General features: G+C 33.0%; 1 protein-coding gene across 1 annotated transcript; it reads left to right on the plus strand.

Annotated features, from left to right (window-relative positions):
* Window positions 1-7,058: 7,058 nt before the first annotated feature.
* On the plus strand, window positions 7,059-8,109 carry LOC127806437 (uncharacterized). The gene has a single exon (XM_052343734.1). It carries the CDS (start codon window positions 7,159-7,161, stop codon window positions 7,690-7,692), a length of 534 nt encoding a protein of 177 aa, XP_052199694.1. The 5' UTR covers window positions 7,059-7,158; the 3' UTR covers window positions 7,693-8,109.
* The last annotated feature ends 11,776 nt before the right edge of the window (window positions 8,110-19,885 follow it).

Consider the following 19,885-nt stretch of genomic DNA (forward strand, 5'->3'; position numbering starts at 1 on the left):
TCTAAGCTATATTTAGATAAGTTAATTTAAAATGATATATTTTAAAATTTTTAATTTCAAATTCTCAATGTTTGTTTTCTAATGTAAATTTATTGTATAATAAAATGTGAAAATAAAAAAAAAAAGTTTAGGCAAAATACAAGTTAATGAAAAATGGTCACATTGCATCAATGTAGCATGGACACGCAGAAAAATAGGTCTCATTTGTGTTCATGTTGTGTCGAACCTGGATATAGCTCTAGGTGTATTCTCAATGTCATTTTATTAAAAAATTTAAAATAACAAAAAATAACAGACACAAAAGTCAAATATTATAATTAAGAGTTATTATGTTACCTGACGTAGATTTGCAAGAGATAGGTGTGTGGGTTCCACCGCCATGGAGCCCATGCACCCGGCGCAAGAAATAGAAAATTTTCATTCTAACTTAATGCTACTTCATAAATTTGTCAAATACTTTTTTTATCACATCACCTCAAAGTATTTTCTTTAACCTCAACCTAACCTACTCATGGCACATCAACTCCAAACAACCTACTAGGGGTTAGTATAGACTAATCTAGTCAACTTAAGTCGTAAAAAAAAGTAGTCGATTATGATGTGATAATTTTAAAAAATATTTAAAGTAGTTTAATTTGAATTGTGAGTTTGAGCAAATTGTCCAAATAATCGCTAGCAAAAATTAAGTCTCTTATAGTTTAATTTTTTTTATTTAGTTACAAAATTATGAATTTCAATTGATTTTCAAGTGAAATAAAAATTAAAAAAATTAGATTTCATGATTCAAAATAAGACCTTTTGAAATAAAAAGTTTAGGTAAAATACAAGTTGATGAAAAATGGTCACGTTGCATCAATGTAGCCCGGACACGCAATAAAATAGGTCTAATTCGTGTTCATGTTGTGTCGAACGTGGATATAGTTTTAGGTGTATTTTCATGTCGTTTTATTAAAAAATTTAAAATAACAAAAAAAAACGGACACAAAAGTCAAATATTATAACTCATCGACCTATAACGTTGATCGACGCAAACTTACAAAAGGGTGGGTGTGTGAGTCCCACTCTCCCATGGGCCCATACATCTGACCCAAGCAATAGAAAATTTTCATTATAATTCAATGCTACTTCATAAATTTACCAAATACTTTTTCTATCATATCAACTCAAAAGTATCTTCTTTAACCTCAACCTAACCTACTCATTAGCACACTAACTCCAAACAACCTACCATGGGTTCGTATAGATTAACCGTGTCAACTTAAATCGTAAAAGTAGTCAATTATGATTTGATAATTTTAAAAAAATATTTAAAATAGTTTAATTTGAATTTTGAGTTTGAGCAAATTGTCCAAATAATCGCTCGGAAAAATTAAGTCTTTTATAGTTTAATTTTTTTTATTTAGTTATAAAATTATGAATTTTAATTGAAATAAAAAGAATTAAAAAATTTTAGATTTCACGATTCAAAATAAGACCGTTTGAAATAGTCAAATGTCATCAACTAACCTTTAACCAAAAATTAAAATATAGTTATTAGTTGATATGTCTGCTTGAGTTTCTTATTAGCCGTTAGAAGCTAAAACTAAAATGCTTAGAAACCCAAAAAATGGGTTGGGTTTGTCGTTGAAAACTCAACTTTTGAAAGTTAGACGAAGACTTTGGGTTTTTCCATGACAACTACTACCTTCCATGACAACTACCCACCCCAAATAAATTAGAAAGAAAGTTAGTATCTGTTATGAAAATTTTATAAAAAATATTTTATTTAAGAAATTAAAGTCTATCTTTATTATTTGACACATTATATTTTTTATGAAATTAAATTCCATGATACAACTATTAAAGTATCATTTGACTTTTTTTTCCATAAAAAAAATTATCTAAGGGAGGTGATTTTTGTTTTTCATGCGAGTTGAAAAATATTTTCTTTTCCAATTAAATGCTATCAAATATATCCCTTAATGTTAGAGCAACCAAAGAGTTTAGGAAGAGAAAAGTAACGATGAGTAAAATTTTGATTAAATCAAAATAATCGAGACGAGATTAATAGTTTAGTTTGGTTTAATTTATAGATTGATTTTATTTGATTTTTAAATATGAGTTTTTTAGTTATTTTGATTTGATTCTATCTTTATTTTAAAAAAATTGAAATAATTAAATCGATCGAAATATTAAAAATAAAATTATTTTTAATGAAATTATGAAATAGAGAAGGACAGATTCAACAAAATAGAAGACGAATAAGTTATTCAACAAGGCAGAAGGATTATTTTTATTTTTTTATTTTGAACTACTATTTGATTTAAATTTTTTAAAAAAATTAATCTATATTTAATTTGTGCAATTCCATTTGATTGCATCCATCTTGGTGAATGGAAAAAGGAAAAAGGGTTCCCAAACCACAAACCATTTAATCAATTTATCTTGAATTTTAGTAAATTTATTTAATTTTTTATTTTATAATTAATAATTAGTATTTGCAATATATTACTTCAATTAAAAAAAAAACACGGGTATCGAATTCAAAGATCCGACCAGTAACCGCAGCAACATAAAAGGTCCGGAGATGAAAGGTGTTTTTTAAATATTTAATTGTAACAATATAATATAAATATAATAAATAAATATTAGAAAAAAATCGGATCAGCGGCAGTCTGCAGTCTGCAGGCGCATTAAATACCGTGGCAGAAACCATCCTGCATCATGTGAGCGGTCCCACTAATTAATTAAATACTTATCCACGTGGCCCCACCTAGCCCTAAACCTAGATATCCGTGAAATCAAATGTCATTTTGGCGGGATCGCTAGCTCGGTTAGGTCGGTCCAAGTCCAAAACACCCGTCCAGCGTCCACGTGTAAACGTGCTTGAACCGACGCTCCTCCCAACCACAATAAAATAAAATACCTTACCATTAACGTAAAATACAAAACATCGAAATATATCCTACTTTTTGTTGAATCAGTCCTCAATAAGTTTGGTTTGATTGTGTTTGTTCATTAATTAATTAAATTAATTTAAATATAATTTATGACTTATTTAGACACGTTTATTAATCAAGATACGAGTTGAAGGAGTTAAAATATAAGATGCATCTCAGATTTTTATTTTTTTTAATATTTTTATTAAATTTATTTAATAATTATTAAAAAAATTATTAATGGTCTATTATCTTGATTTTTTAAAATATGTTTATCTCTCCCTAATTAAAATAAACATATCTTTGTTTTTATAAATAAAAAAAAATGACATTTGTATCATTTAGTGCATTTTAAAAAATTTAACAAACAGTTTGATAAAAATTTTGGAATGTTTCTCAACGTTATCTTGACCATTTTATATCTTAATTCAAAAATTATTCTGAACTTAACTTAATATTCCTTTATCTTACTCATTTTAACAAATGCTACCTTAACCAATTAACTAATATTAATTTTATTTATGTAATTTGTGATGAGAATGTTAATGATATTTGTGTTAAGTAACATAACGTTTATTCGATAAGAGTAAAATGAGAAGAGAGATATAAATCTTCCTTTTTTCTCTCCGTGTGTTTGCATTGAATAAATCTGACGCGGGCAGAAGAGTAAATTTGTAATTCGTGAATAGTTCATTTAGTGTTTATTTAACTGCTCGTGTATTTTCTTATTTATATAAAAAAAATATTAGAAATCTTGCCTTAAATTTGGGGTATTGAAGTTTGAAAGCAACTGACGGAAAAAACAAAAGAAAAGTACATAAGTTTCAACCAAACAAGACGGACCCCAGGAGGGCTCTCATTTGTTGGGCTTCTGGTTAACCCTAACCAACCCACGTGGTTAGGTTGGGGTCTGTTAAGTGGGTGGGTTGGACGGCTCGGATATTCGGCTGACGAGCCGCCGGGTCGGCTCGTAAGGAAGACAAGGCCGTCGCTTATTTATTTATAGAGAGAGAGGTAGTATATTATTTTATTATTTTTAAATAATATGAAACTATCAATTTTATTTCAAAATGTAACCTAAAAAGTCCAAAAGTTCTCCGGTAAATGGAGACTCCATTTAAGTTGGAGGGGCGGGCAACGGGCATGGTCGGGTCCAAGTCCAGCGTTGGGAGTTGATAATGTTGTAAAGCAGCGAGGACAGAGACTGGCCGCCTTGTTTCGGCAAATTATCATATTGGCGCAACGTGTACGTGTTGTGCACGTTCGCACCTCACGTGATCGGCACCGTCCTTGGCTTCGGCTTTTCAAATCCCTCAACATTGTTTGTTCACGTCATTTCTGGTGCCGGATCTGATACGTTACCCTAATAATATTCTTTCTTATCAAAATTATTTTTCACGGCAAAAATTATATTTATATCCCTAAATTTTTATATTTTCTAAAAATTTTAAATTTTTTGTGACTCTAAATCTACTCCTAAACTTTGACCAAAAAAAAAACCATATTTATGCCTTTAAACTTATAATTTTTTTTTTCTTATAAAATCTTAAAGGATTGTTATTTTTGTATTTAGTTTTCAATTTTGAATTTATTTTGAAATTTGTATTTTGAGTGTATATTTTAAAATTATTGAAAACGTATTCTTTTTGTTTGTAGTGTGCGTTTTTTGTGTTTTGAAAATTTTAAGTGCGTTTGTGATAAAAATAGTCAAAATAATTTTTTATTATTTAATTTTTTTATAATTTTTTATTTTTAAAAATATGAAAGTAAGTACTTTTTCACAATTTTAAAAAATTAAAAACTGAAAACAATTAAAATAATAGGGTCTAATTTTTTTGTAATTTCAAATGTGTTCTTAAATTTTATAAAATCACTCATTTAAATACTTGGCCAACAAGTGAATCGAGGCATTCAAGTGTTTAAATAGGTGATTTTGCACAATTGAGGACATATTTAAAATCATAAAAAATTTAAAATTTCATAAGAAAAATATAAAAATTTATAGACATAAATATGTTTTTAATCAAAATTTTGGGACACATTGAAAATTATGAAAAAAGTTAAAATCCTGCTTAATTATGCTTTTCAATGTTTTAAAAATTAGACTAGAGAGCGAATCGGCTTATTAATTTGGTCACGGGTCACTTGGTCCGACCGCTTAGACTGGAATGGTCTGATCGGATAATATCATATATATATTTTATAATTAAATAATATATATATTAAATATATATTTAAAATACTAATATTTTATATATTATTATGAAAATTATTATTATTAACTAATATACCACTAATATTTTATATATAATTGTTATATATATTATTATAGAATTAATTAATAATTAAAAATTTAAAAATAAATGAGGGGTGAAAGAAATTGTGATCAATCTGATTCCCAGTTTAACTGTCCAATCGAGTTTTGAACAAATTGAAAGACATTTGACCTTTTAAGTTAAATTAGATCATATAGGCCACAGATTCTTAGTTAAACTGGTCCGACCGACCGATCCGATTCAATTTTTAAAACATTAATATTTTGATATCTTCATAGCTTCAAACTCTCATAGTCTTGCTCAGCGGCGTCTACACTTGGTATATTTTTTTTTATTTAATATAGTATTATTACACATTGCATATTCAAGTAAATAAATAAATTTTTACATGAATTATAAGTAACTCATTCTACTTTAATTCAGAAATCAAATTGATCACTATATTATACTTTAAATATAAACAAATAAATTAATATATTTACGAACTTAAAAAATCACTTTAGTTATTATGGTGATGTGGTTTGAACGCAATTAATGACATTTAAATTTAATTAATAACATTAATTCTATCTTAATCAAACCTTAATATGGGAGGTGGACTCAAACTTTGATTCTAAATGTTATAGACAAGATGGTGTTTGTGTTTGCAACTTAAGAGTTTTGCATTTTGAGTTGCTTGCTATTAAGTTGGGTTATTCCAAATTCAATGTGTTGGATTTGATTTTAAAGTTTTTAATAATTTTACAAATCTTAACCACTATTATAATAAATTAAAATTAATTATTATGTTATTTATATCAGATAACATAACAATTGTTCGATGCGTATAATTTGAAAGGGGGACATGGGCATCATGAGAGGTGATAAACTCACACACCACCCGTTATTAGTTCATGTCGAGATCACATATTAGCTATATATGATAAATTTATTTACAAATGAGGTTAATATTGATAATATTAAGAAAGATGACATTTATAATACGGCTAATATTATCTGGCATTTTTGTGTATTATTTTCTTTTTAGAATTGAATTTGAGTTATAGATAAGGATCACATTTAATTCGATTATTATTCAGATTAATTAATCTTGGTAACGTTGTGCTACAAATTTAAACTATATTGTTGTGCTTTTATCTTCAAAGTAGGTAAGGTTTCATTGTTTTGGGGGTATTAAATGGCCATTTGCTTTGTGGATTTTAGGGTTCCTTTTTACTCTTTCAGTCTTAAAAAAGAGGGAAGAACCAGAAGCCAACCAATTTTAACTTTTTTAAGAAATTTTTAAAAAAAAAAAAAAACACTAATGCCAGAGCCTCAAAAAACAATTTCCAGATTTTAAAATTGGAAAATGACATCTTACTTCACGCACGCCTACCTCAGATCTCACGGCAACGGAACTTTGTACGGCCACTTGACTTTTACTATTCCACCGCGAAAACATCTCTCTCCAAAACTAAACAAACCACCACTAAAATTAAATTTAATAAATAATTGAAATTAGCTAGCAAGCAAGCAAGCAGATGCAGATCTCCCTTTTGTCCCGCTCAGCCGAGCCGAGATAAAAGGATGGACCAGAACGAGGTCGTGATTGACTAGGCCACTGGGCCCCACCCCCCCCCTCTCTCCTCTTCTACTGACCGGACTTCAAATCTCCATTCAAATCCACTTTAATTCAGCCTTATCGAATTTTTATTTTGCCTTTTTATTTAAATAAATAAATAAAAAGCAAAAGTCGGGACGTCCGTGATGGCCGAAGTATTCGGTACCACGCGCCTGCATGCGTCTCTATCATCATTCCCCTTTCTCTCTCTACTTTCTCTCTCTATATCGCCTCACTATAAATTGCCTCTGCATCTTCGTGCCGCTTCACCGTATCGTACCCCTCTCTATCTATCTATCTATCTCTCTGTCGATTTCTCTCTCTGCTGGAAACCCTAAAAAGATAAGGTTGGAACCCCCTATTTATGGAGGAGGTGAGCTGCAGGAAGCGAGTTCGAGACGACTGGGACGAGTCTGAGCTAGACAGCCCCGAAGTGAAGCGACTCAGGGATGATCTCCTCGGCAATCTCGACGACTCCGATCTGTGTACCGCGAGTCCGGATCTGGACTCCTTCATGAAGACCTTCGCCGATGAGATCTCCGCCTCTCCGGCGCCGGCGGTGTCGGCCACTGGTTCCGGCGACTCTCAGCCGGAGCTCGGGTTCCTTCTGGAAGCCTCCGACGACGAGCTTGGCCTGCCGCCGTCTACCACAACTTCTTCAAGCGAGACCTGGAATAAAGAGTTGAGCGAGTTGGATCGCGTTTCGTCGGATTCGTCGGTGGAACTCAGTGAACCGTGGAAGTTTTGTGATGAGATCCTGAGTTTTGATGAGTTTGGAGTCGCCGGCGACGGAAATGACCTTGGCGTAAATAACCACGGGGAGTACGTGGCATTAGACGGGCTGTTCGATTACTCGGATCTAGGTTTTGGATCCCATGACGCTTCGGTAACCTTATAACGGCCGGACAAGACCGTTGCCGGGAGTAGTGCCGGCGGCGAGTTCTACTGAACTATAAATATATATATATATAATATATATAACAAAAAAACTTAGTGTAAAGTTCTTTTGATATTTTTTAGTTCATTGAAAACAGAGGCTAAGGCACACATAGGAATGGCAGATCATCAGAGCCAAGTTAATGGCAAATCTGTTCTTTTTCCCCGAAACTGGAAGAAAGACGAACTTGTAACTGGATGATGTCGGGAGAAAATCAGTAAGAAGTCACCTCGTAATCGTCGCCTCAACAGTGATGCAAATTATACAAAGGATTTTTTTGGGTTTTTGGCTAACTTTTAGTTTGAATCCCCTGAATTTTAAAATTTTAGTTAGTTACCGTTTCAAATTAAATGGTTTTTGGGGTTGGTTTTGCAGTTAGATGATAGGCAGCCAGCTATCTCTTCACCTCTTGTTTCTGTTTTATTTGTTATTTAAAAATTTGGTTGCTTCTTGCTGTTTAATAGGGTGAGGGGTTAGCCTTACCGCTCGCCCATCGCCCATCTAATTCTATTTTGGTTCTAATCACAACAAATGGACATTTATGTTGCACGAAAACGGTAGATAGGAATTGAAAATATCGGAAACATTAAGAGTTTATTTGGTTACACTTATGAAAAATATATAATTATTATATATATTTTTTGAAAAGTAATTAAATATTTTTAATTTTTTTATAAAAAAATATATATAGTACAATTATTTAAAATTTATTTTTATAAAATTCATTTTCTAAGGGAATAATATAATTTTTGTTTTCTAGATAATATTATCTAGAATTAAATTTTAAGTAATGCAATCAAATACACCTTAATATTTATGTTAAACTTTAAATCTTAAATCTTAAATATTTTTCTAAAAAAATAACTATAAATATGGTACGAAATGATAATAGAAAACGTTTTTAAAATAGAGAAACGATTCTTATGAGGTGTTTTTGTATAACATCTTGTTATTCCATTTAATTTGTTATTCCATTTAATTAACTCAAAAAATAAAATACTCTGATGTTTAATTTTGTTACCATTTGAACTACTTTTGATTATAAAGATTTAATATATAAAATATATCCCACTTTCTTTCTTTCTTTTTTTTTTTTTTTGTAATCGGTTTGATTCCAAGAGTTTTTTAAATTTTCAAACAGGTCTTTTAAGGTATTTTAAATCATAATTTTTTATATAAATAACTTAAAAGCAAGCTCTTGTTGTGCACTCAACAAGCACAAGTGCATTTCTTTTTTTATTTTTTATTTTCATCTATTATTACAATTTGTGAAATTAGCAATACGGGCCACAAGGCCCACAAACAATTCAAGATGATCAGGGCTCTGCCTTCTAATGAACTGGCCCATTTATAATTAAAATTAAAATTAAAATGGATCAGTTTGGATTTTGCCTTAAAAGGAGGAGGATTGACCGATCTCGTAGTGGGCCTGGGCTTGGGATTTCCATTCAAATTAAGGCCTCTTTTTAGCATTTTCATTTGCGATCGTGTGATTTCTTAAGAAGAAAAATAATTATCTTCTTACAATAGCCCAACACTTAGAGGTTGAGATACAAGTCCACCTTATTCAACATTTAACTTAGGGCGTGTTTGATAGCCAACATTTTTTAAGGAAAAGGCAAATTTTTCACTCAATTTTTAACTTGTGCATTGTTTGATACCAATTTTTTTTTTCGGGAACTCATTTTCCTTGCAATGGTCACATGAGAGCATTTTCCTTCAAATCATAGAAATCAAATTTCTTGGGAGGAGAAGTGAAATTTTCTTGGCAATTGAAAGCAAGGGTTGGGCACGGCTGGGGGACGAGGGAGAAGGGCAGGTGGGTGGGGGAGGATTTGTAAATTATTTGTATTTTGTATTTTTAATAATTAATAAATATAAATATATAAAAAGGAAGAATAAAACATTATGTATAAATTATTTCTTTGGAAAACAAAAAAAAATTAACTTTGTAGTTTTATTTCTTTGAGAAAATAATTTAATTAATTTAAAATACATTATTATTTTAATTTTTTTGTACAAGATTTAATTTTTTTCAATATATTCTCACTATTGAATTTTATGAAAAATGACCAAATTCTATGAAAAATATTACTAATCAAATACCAAAAGATAGAAAATAACATCATTTTTCAAGTAAAAAATTATACCGATCAAATAGGTTAAACTTTCAATTTCCAAGAATTTATTTTCCTTACAATTCAATTATCTGGAATTCATTTTCTTTTTATTTAAATTTCACCATTGCAATCAAACACACCCTTAGTGTGTTCACGTAAAAGGCTACAATAAAAATAGGGATGAATGGAGACGGGGGTTTTGGTTTTGGACATCTTCCTTCTCGTTCCCATTCCATCATTGATGAGTATTTTGTCTAACTCTCAATTGCCATATTTGAAAATTTTCATTCTAAAAAATAACTAAAAAAATCATTGTTTAAATAATTTCATAATAACATTTAAGAAACTTTTAATTTCATTAATTAGTTAGAAGGAAAAAAGCAAACAAAAGAAAATTACAATAATAATTTAGGAAAAATTACATGTGACACTTCTTGAAGTTTAAGATAATTGTAAAAATTACTCCTAATATTTAAAATATATACACATATATATATATATAATAAGTACCCCTAAGCTATAATACCAATTGCAATTTGCACCCTACTACTAGTTAAATATTTGTGAAAGACCAAAATACCCTTATATTTAAAAAAAAAAAAAAACCCTCTCTCTCTTTGGAAACCAAATAACTGATTGTCATCGCCTTACTCTTTTTCTTCCCCATTCTCTTGTCACCCAACTATCTCCCTTATGCAACTACCACCACCATGGTCGTCACTTTGACCGTCTCTAATCTTGTCTAATGCGATGTAATTTCTCAATATTATTGTCATTTTTCTCTCTCTTTATTTTTGACAATTAAACCCTAGATGAAACCTTGTTAAGGTGCCAATTGAACCCGGATGAACTTACTTGGGTTTGATTTTAGACCCTTTAATTAGAATGTTGCATTATCCATGAAATGCATTTGGGTTTTAGGTTTGTGATCGAACCCAGATGACACTAGTGGTGACCGACCATCACCAACCATGGACATCATCGATGTTCTTTTATTTTTATAATAATCTTAAAACAAGGTGTATTTTTGTCATTTTCATCTTACTCGTTGACCAATTAAACGTGTAATCATTGTTATTTTTAAAACTACAGGGGTGCCTTAGAAAAAATAGCTACGTTTATCAAAAGAAAAAACATAACTACAATATTTAATATTACATTTATCTTAGTGTAATATGATAACAATTTATCAAATTAGTTAAAATACTATTCAATTATTCCTTAAAATTAGAGTGGTTTGAATTTAGGATTTAGGGTAATGTTAGAAAAAAAAAGAAGATAATGTTAACAATTAAGAGCACTTGTTAAGAGATATAAATGTATATAATTTTTAAATAAGGTGTATTTATTACATATAATTTTTCATTTCCAAGAATTTCTATTCCATGGTAAAAAAATATATAGTATTTTTTAATATTTTTAAATTAATAAAAATGTTTAAAAATTAAAATTAATACATAATAAATATATATTATTTAAAAATAAAATGAAAATGAGTAATTGTTAATATTATCCAAGTAAAATATGGCTTTGGCATATTGAAATACTTTTGTAACTAATTTACTGAGCATGTCTATTATACTCTTCTTGTTCTAAAATGAAAACACGTAGAAAAGCATTTATTATAATACTAGTCCTTTCTTTATAGGTCCCTCCTATGAAATGTTAGGCTCATAGTTTAAGTTTTTTTTTTTTTTTTTTTCTTTTAAACGTGAAAAACTTAAAGAATGTTATATCACATATAATCTTTCACTCGAATTCTCCGATGATTTTTAAAGTTCACAATCCACATGTTCCTTATGATCTAAGTAAACGGGTAGTAGGTGCCCTTATGGGTACAGTACGATTGGTTTTTAGGTAACAAATTGTACTAAAAAATATAGATTTGAGTCATGGCAGTTGTAGTATGGGAGTTTCACCCTCATGTGGGGTGGCTTCCTACCTAATGTGCTGTCATGTACTGTGATTAACTCATCTCATGTGCATAAAATAGTATGTGGGGTTCTTAAAGTGAGGAATTTCACCTTTACACCCAAGTAAACGGGTAACTTTATTAGAAGTCAAAATCTCGAAACCTTCACTCAAATAGTTACAGTGAAATGCTACGCTCTATATTTAAGTTTTTATGTCCTTTAACTTATGAACATGAAATTTAACTAATATTTTTGTCGTGCCAAAGAGTTAGTATATTGATATAAATTATGTATACTAGTATAGGTTTAATAAAAATATAATATTTAAATAGAAACGTATGTATTTCTTTATTCTTTAAAGGGTAATTCTTATCTATTTTTGCTGGGTATTTTTAAATAGCTCCTCGAACTTGCCTCAGAAAAGATTTTTTCATACCCAATTTGACTATTCGCATGGAAGGATTTGGTGGTTTCCAACACTATAGCGTGTACCCATTGGCATCTCAAATTAAGTAGTTGAGGTGTCCTTTTTGCTTGTCAATGGCATGCCATTTAGGCCCACATCATATGCCCCATCCCTGAAGGGAACACTTTAGTACATGCCAAGTTCATCACATAAAATATTCTTAACAAGCAAATTTATGAAAATTTCTTGCTTCTTTGCATAACTCACTCTATTAAATTTAGAGTAATATTAGTTATCGTCATATATCACATCTTTATTAGAGGAGGTGTTAGATGAAGAATATGATACATAATTTCTTTCACCTCCTCTAATTAATAAGGAGGCTTCGCAAGTCATCATTCATAACTTACTATTATTATTTTCTATTTTAGGTGGAATATTGCTACTTCATAAGCTATCGTTGCCTAGTAATAAGCCAACATGGGATGAAGATATTTTTGAAAAATCTATAAATTTTTTTTTGTAGGACTTCACCAAGTCTACTTTCTCTTTTTCAAGATTAAACTTCAAGGTTTTATTATATTAAGGAAACATCTCTTTTAACAAGAGGTGATAACTTCAATAAAATAATTAACTTAAACAAAACTACAAAATAGGTATATATAGTGTATTTTAAAAAACTTCAATAGACTACAAAATGGACTTTGATCGATCAAACTCAAGTGTAAAAATGATGAAATCACTTTGATTTACATTAGTTGACCACGAGATGAACTTTAATCGATTAAAATTTATAGTGCAAAATCACTCAAGACATTTTACCCATTTTTAATTAGTTGGCCAAATCTTCCTTTAGATACAAATGATAATCAATCTCATTAGTTTCTTTTGAACATTTGAAGTTGAAAAAATCACACATAGTACCATAATATTTAAGGTAGCTACAAACAATACCCCGAATCTTAAGAAAATATATTGAGTACTCTTAATCTTTAATAACATGTTGCAATTTCCCTTTACTATGAAATTCTATTAAAATTTTTTAAATACCCAAACCACCCTTCATTCCTTCATCTCTCTCCAATCATCAACACATTAAATTTCATCTTTATACATTAAATATAATCTTTATTGAGCAAACAAGATACTTTATTGTAACTAATCAAATTAATTGGTCATAATAATTTGAAGATCATTCTTTTTCTTTTTTGTTTCAAATTAGAGAGAGCAGACTAAATCAGAGTTGAACCATTATAATATTCACATATCTACTTTACATATTGTGTTATTTTATAAAGATATATATATATATATATACTACAAATTAAGTAATTTTAAAAAATAATATACCAAATCTCAACACTCTTTAAGGTTATTTTAATGTGTATTACAAAGGGTCCAAAAATTTTGAATTCAACTACTTTAATATTAAAACAAACTCTAGAAGTTGAAGTTTTTGTTCTTAGCATCCATTAATCTTTATTTTAAACTGCTGGTTTCAATAACAACAAAGTTGTTTCGAAACTTTTACTCAAGAAATTTCAAACCATTATTTTGCAAATTTTGAAACATTGCTTAGATTTTAGCATATATTGAGAAAGAGACAATTTTTTATTTCCCAATTCACCCCTCCTTGTGAAATATCCAACTTTAACGCTCACTAGAGTTTATAAACAACTAGATAAAGGCTTGCTCATGGGGATTGCAACATGACCTGGCCAAGGAAGCACCGACGCGCCAGCGAGGAGCCGAATGCAGTGTCCGTGCTGTGTCCAACACGAACACGGCTCTTGCCGTGTTAGATACGGTATTTTAATACAAAAACTAAAAAAATAAAGAATAATAATAGACGCTTGTCCCCATATATACATCGGAATCTCAAAATAAGCTGGCCGTTCTGTTGCCGGTCATCCGCCACCGTTCATGCCAGATTTTGACAGTCGAAATCAACTATCGAAAAGTTTTGTGATCTACGTAACTAAAAATCAATATAATCCGATGATTGAATCTTAATATACTTAAAAATTAGCAAGAAAAAAGCTGGCCATTTTTGTTTGCCGACCATCCGACCTTGTGACCCACTTTTTGAAAATTAATTTTTTAGAAAAAGACTATCCATTTCTAAAAGGGCATCGCCGGCCATTTTCTATAGAATATTTCAATGATTGGAATCCATAATCAATCGCTTTGGTTTTATGGCTCATATATCCAAAAATCAAAATGTTTCAACGATTGGATCTCACTATATATGAAAATTATTTAAAAAAAAAAAAAAACTTAAGTCCTTGCATTAAATCAAAGAACTTCTGTCGCCAGAGATTTAGATATAGTCAATTTGGCTAGAGAAAAGAGAAGGGATTGCTAGACAAGAGGAAAAGAGGGTTGTTGTTTTTCTTTTGAAATTATTTTGATGATAAAAAACTTCATAATTGATATTTTGATAAAAATAGTTTCATGGCATATATTTATGTTAAAATAACACTCAAGCATATATGTTTATAAAATGAAAAATAAAACATTTGTGTTGTTTTCAAACTATAATAATTAAATTTATTTACCTTGGGATCAACCATAGCAGAGTTTTTCATAGCAGCTAAGAGTCTGAGATGTCGCAAGCAAGGTCAATCGAGTCTGGACCAAATTCACAATTCAAGAAGGCAGAGGCTTCAGGAGCCTAGATGGGGTCTTTAGGACCTTTGAGGTCTTTGGTTTGAAAGGATCTTTGGGGATTACAGATTATGTGTGTTGCGAAAGGTCTCCGGGGAAGGCTTGGAATGTGTCTTCAAATACCAAAGACTTGGCTGGATCTGCAACCACAAAGGACATCAAAAAGGCACGTAGGAGACTCCCCCACATAGGCTTTCTGATGTCTAAGTCAAAAAAAAGTTCGAGATGTATGTCCAACGTATGTGTTAGGGAGTATTTCAGTGTCCCGAAGAGTAAGGCAGAGGTCTTTCGGATGAGTCTTAGAGAGAGGGTAAAGTCCAAATGATTCCTCAAGGTCCAATAACTAGGAAAAAAGTCCCCTTGCCTTGGAAAATGCATATATTTATAGACACTAGATGGGGCCTACAGTCAAGTCCTCAAATTCTTTTGAGGAATACATTGGGTGAGGTTAAAGGGCCTGGAGATGTCTTCGGGGACAAAACTCCCCGATAACTATCTTCGGGTAGTCCGAAGGGGTCTTTGGGGCCACCGAGAATCCTTTGTCCGAGAGACTCTAAAGGAGTTTTCAAACTTATTCAAATGAGGTCAGACCATCCCGGGGGACCTTTTAGAGGGCCTAGATGACTATTGTCCCGGAGACTCTCTAGGGATTTATTGGGAAATTGCTTACTACTTAGGAATTTTTAGAGCACTCCACAACAAAAGCTCCCCATCCTTACCTTAGGTTAAAAGGCGAATGTATGAGTATAAAAAGGTAGGTGCTAAATTTAACTCATTGGGGGAGAGTCTCCAGGGGGACCGACAACTCTTGGTCTACCAATGACTTGGACTATAAATATGAGGTGGTCTTAATGGGCCACATTTTGCCCGAAAAGCTTGAGTCATCTAGAATTCCCAAAGACTCTTAATCGTCTCAGAGACTCCTTGTTACTCTTGGCCTGGAGTTTTTGATCCTCTAGAAGATTCTAGCTTACCGAAAGACCAACACTTGGAGGTAAAATGGCTTCTTCGCAACCCCCTACTGAAATTACTATCTTCCCACAGATGAAACCCTTAGTTTTAAGAGGAAAACTTGTCAAAAACTTCACACAGTCCTACTGCATTTCTCAATCATGGAACCCAAGAGGCCCTAAAGCCAAGGAGCTTACTACTATTATTGGAGGAGGAGGGGTAGCAATACATTTAGATAGCCTACAAACGGGGCTTAGGATTTCACTGCATCCTTTTGGGATGCGATTTTTTAAGGAGGAAATATTGGTACCGGCCTAGTTGCATCCAAATGACTGGGTCGTGCTGACTAGGTTTTTTATTTTGTGCAAGGAATGTGGGGTGGAACCCACCATGTCCTTATTAAATTACTTTTATTGTGTCCAAACCATAAAAGGACAGAAAGAATTCATGTCTCTTTAGAGAATGCCTACTAAGGTTGAGCTGTTTAGGGGCAGACCCCAAAAGATAGATGATTTTGAGATTAGATGGCTAGTGGTCACACTACCTCTAGGATATTAAAGGTCATCGAGATTTTGGCGCATTGAGGAAATGAGAAGGGCGAGGTGCAAGTGGTCGAATGTCGATTTGCTGGTGAGGGAACACTAGGATGAGATTAATAACCTAGCCAAAGGGGATCCAGTGATTTTGTCTAATTTAATAAACGATGACCACCTTATTGCGGCGAGATGGATGGTTGTTGCAAAGAACAATGATGTTGGTCCTTCGAGGCTAATTGAGTCCCAAGAGGTTGTGTTCTCGTCATCCTCTTTGTTAGATGATAGCGAAGAAAGTGAGGAAGATGATGAAGAGGTAGATGTTACATGGGGATGAGGACATCACAGAAGAAAAAGAAGAGAAGGGGTGCGAAGGAGAGACAGACCCCGAGGGTGCTCACCCTGACCCTTTTATTTTATTTTACATTTTTCTTTCTTCTGATACTTGGATAGTTGCATTGAAGATTTTTTTTGGGTGTGCAGAGATGAGGCGATTCTAGAGGATAACACTGGACAGGCAAGAGGAATCGGTGCAACAAGCATAGGGGACACAACCCGCAGCTGCCCTGACCATGCTTATTTCTGAAGGGGCTGAAGATGAAGAGATTTCGATGGCCTAGAGGAACAAAAGAGCTAGAATAGATAGCGAGGGGCCAAGCACAGTAAAGGCTACTATGGACCCACTTTCAATTGATTTTTTCAATTTTCCCTTATCAAATCTTCTGCCATCTCCTCCACTTACAGGCAAGTATGTTGAAGAGGGAGAAATTCAACATTTGGCGTCACCATTAAGCCCTGGAGCTTAGGCCATTATGTTCACCCCCTTTAACGAGGGTGAACATAACCCCCATGTATTTTGGGGGTTATGTCAAACAGAGGAGGCAGCCCTCTCTGTTACTTGCTGGCCCATCTGTTAGACATAACCCCCAAAATATGTGGGGGTTATGTTCACCCCCGTTAAAAGGGGTGAACAAAATTGCACTCATAAGCTGGCCGTTCTGTTGCTCGTCATCTACCACCGTTCATGGCAGATTTTGACGATCGAATATCAAAAAGTTTTATGACTCATATAACCAAAAGTCAATAGAATTCGACGATTGAATCTTAATATATCTAAAAATTAATAAGAAAAAAGTTGGCCATTTTTGTTTGCCAACCACTGTACTTAGCAGAATCCGACGATCAAAATCACTTTGATCTTGTGACCCATTTACCAAAAAATCAATGCGATTCAACAGTTGGATCCCACTAAATATAAAAATTAATTTTTTAAAGAAAGACTACCCATTTTTAAAAAGGCGTCGCAGGCCACCGTCTATAGAAGATTTCAATGATTGGAATCCATAATCAATCGCCTTGGTTTTATGGCTCACGTACCCAAAAACCAAAATGTTTCAATGATTGGCTCTTACTAGATATGAAAATTATTTAAAAAAAAAACTTAAGTGCTTACCTTAAATCAAAGAACTTCTGTCGCTAGCAATTAAGATAGTAGTCAATTGGCTAGAAAAGAGAGAAGGGACTGCTAGACGAGAGGAAAAGAGGGTGGTTGTTTTTCTTTTGAAATTATTTTGATGATGAAAAACTTCATAATTGTTATTTCGATAAAAATAGTTTCATGGCATATATTTATGTTAAAATAACACTCGAGGATATATGTTTATAAAATAAAAAATAAAACATTTGTATTATTATCAAACTACAACAATTAAATTTATTTATCTTGGGATTAACCATAGCAGAGTTTTTCATAGCAGCTGAGAGTCTGAGATGTCGCAAGAGAGGTCAATTGGGTCTGGACCGAATTCACAGTCCGAGAAGGCAGAGGCTTCAGGAGCCCAAATGGAGTCCTCAGGACCTTCGGGGTCATTAGTTCAGAATGGTCTTTGGGGATTAGAGATTAGGTGTGTCTCGAAAGGTCTCCGGGGAAGGTGTGGAATGAGTCTTCAAATACCAGAGACTTGGTTGGATTTGCAACCACAAAGGACGCCAGAAAGGCACGTAGGAGACTTCCCCACATAGGCCTTCTGATAGCTAAGTCAAACAAAAGTTTGAGATGTATGTCCAACGTATGTGTTAGGGTGTATTTCAGTGTCCAGAAAAGTAGGCCAGAGGTCTTCCGAATGAATCTTAGAGAGAGGGTAGAGTCCAAATAATTCCTCAAGGTCCAATAACCAGGAAAAAGTCCATTTGCCTTGGAAAAGGCATATATTTATAGACATTAGGTGGGGCCCATAGTAGATTCCTCAAACTCTTCTAGGGAATACATTGGGTGAGGTCAGAGGGCCTGGAGATGTCTTCGAGGACGAAGCGCCAGCGCCACAATGACTATCTTTGAGGCCACCGAGAATCCTTTGTCCGGGAGACTCTAAGGGAGTCTTCAGACTTATGCAAATGAGGTTAGACCATCTCGAGGGACCTTCTAGAGGGCCCAGGTGACTACTGTCCCAGAGACTTTCTAGGGATTTATTAGGAAATTGCTTACTACTTAGGGATTTTTAGGGCACCCCACAACAATAGCTCCCCATCCATACCTTAGGGTAAAAGGCGAATGTAAGAGTATAAAAAAGGGGTACCAAATTTAACTCATCGGGGGAGAGTCTCCAGGGGGACTGACAACTCTTGGTCTACCAAGGACTTGGGCTATAAATATGAGGTGGTCCCAATGGGCCACATTTCCCCCCAAAAGCCTGAGTTATCTGAAATTCCTAAAGACTCTTAATTGTCCCGGAGACTCCTTACTACTCTTGGTCTAGAGATTTTGATCTTCTAGAAGACTCTGGCTTACCGAAAGACCAACTCTTGGAGGTAAAATGGCTTATTCGCAACCCCCTACTGAAATTACTATCTCCCCACAGATGAAACCCTTAGTTTTAAGAGGAAAAATTGTCAAAAATTTCATGCGATCCTACCGCATTCCTCAATCATAGAACCTAAGGGGCCCTAAAGCCATGGAGCTTATTACTACTGTTGGAGAAGGAGGGGTAACAATACATTTAGATAGCTTACAAACGGGGCTTAGGATTTCACTGCACCCTTTTGGGATGCTATTTTTTAAGGAGGAAATACTGGTACTGGCCCAGTTGCATCCAAATGACTGGGTCATGCTGACTAGGTTTTTTGTTTTGTGTAAGGATTGTGGGGTGGAACCCACAATGTCCTTATTGCACTACTTTTATCAGTTTGAACCATAAGAGGAGAGAAAGAATTCGTGTCCCTTTAGAGAATGCCTACTAAGGTTAGGTTGTTTGGGGGCAGACCCAAAAAGATAGATGATTTTGAGATTAAATGGCTAGTGGTCACACCACCTCTAGGATATTAGAGGTCATCGCGATTTTGGCGTATTGAGGAAATGAGAAGCGCGAGGTACAAGTGGCTGGATGTCAATTTGCTAGTGAGGGAACACTAGGACAAGATTAATAATCTAGCCAAAGGGGATCCAATGATTTTGTCTAATTTAATAAACAACAAGCACCTTATTGCGATGGGATGGATGGTTGTTGCAAAGGATGATGATGTTTGTCCTTCGAGGCCAATTGAGTCCCAAGAGGTTGCGTTCTCATT

The sequence above is a fragment of the Diospyros lotus genome, chromosome 7 (genome assembly GCF_014633365.1).
Source record: "Diospyros lotus cultivar Yz01 chromosome 7, ASM1463336v1, whole genome shotgun sequence".
NCBI lineage: Eukaryota > Viridiplantae > Streptophyta > Magnoliopsida > Ericales > Ebenaceae > Diospyros > Diospyros lotus.

Coding starts and splice junctions, on each gene's coding strand:
- LOC127806437 (XM_052343734.1), top strand. CDS start 7,159: ATGGAGGAGGTGAGCTGCAGGAAGCGAGTTCGAGACGACTGGGACGAG.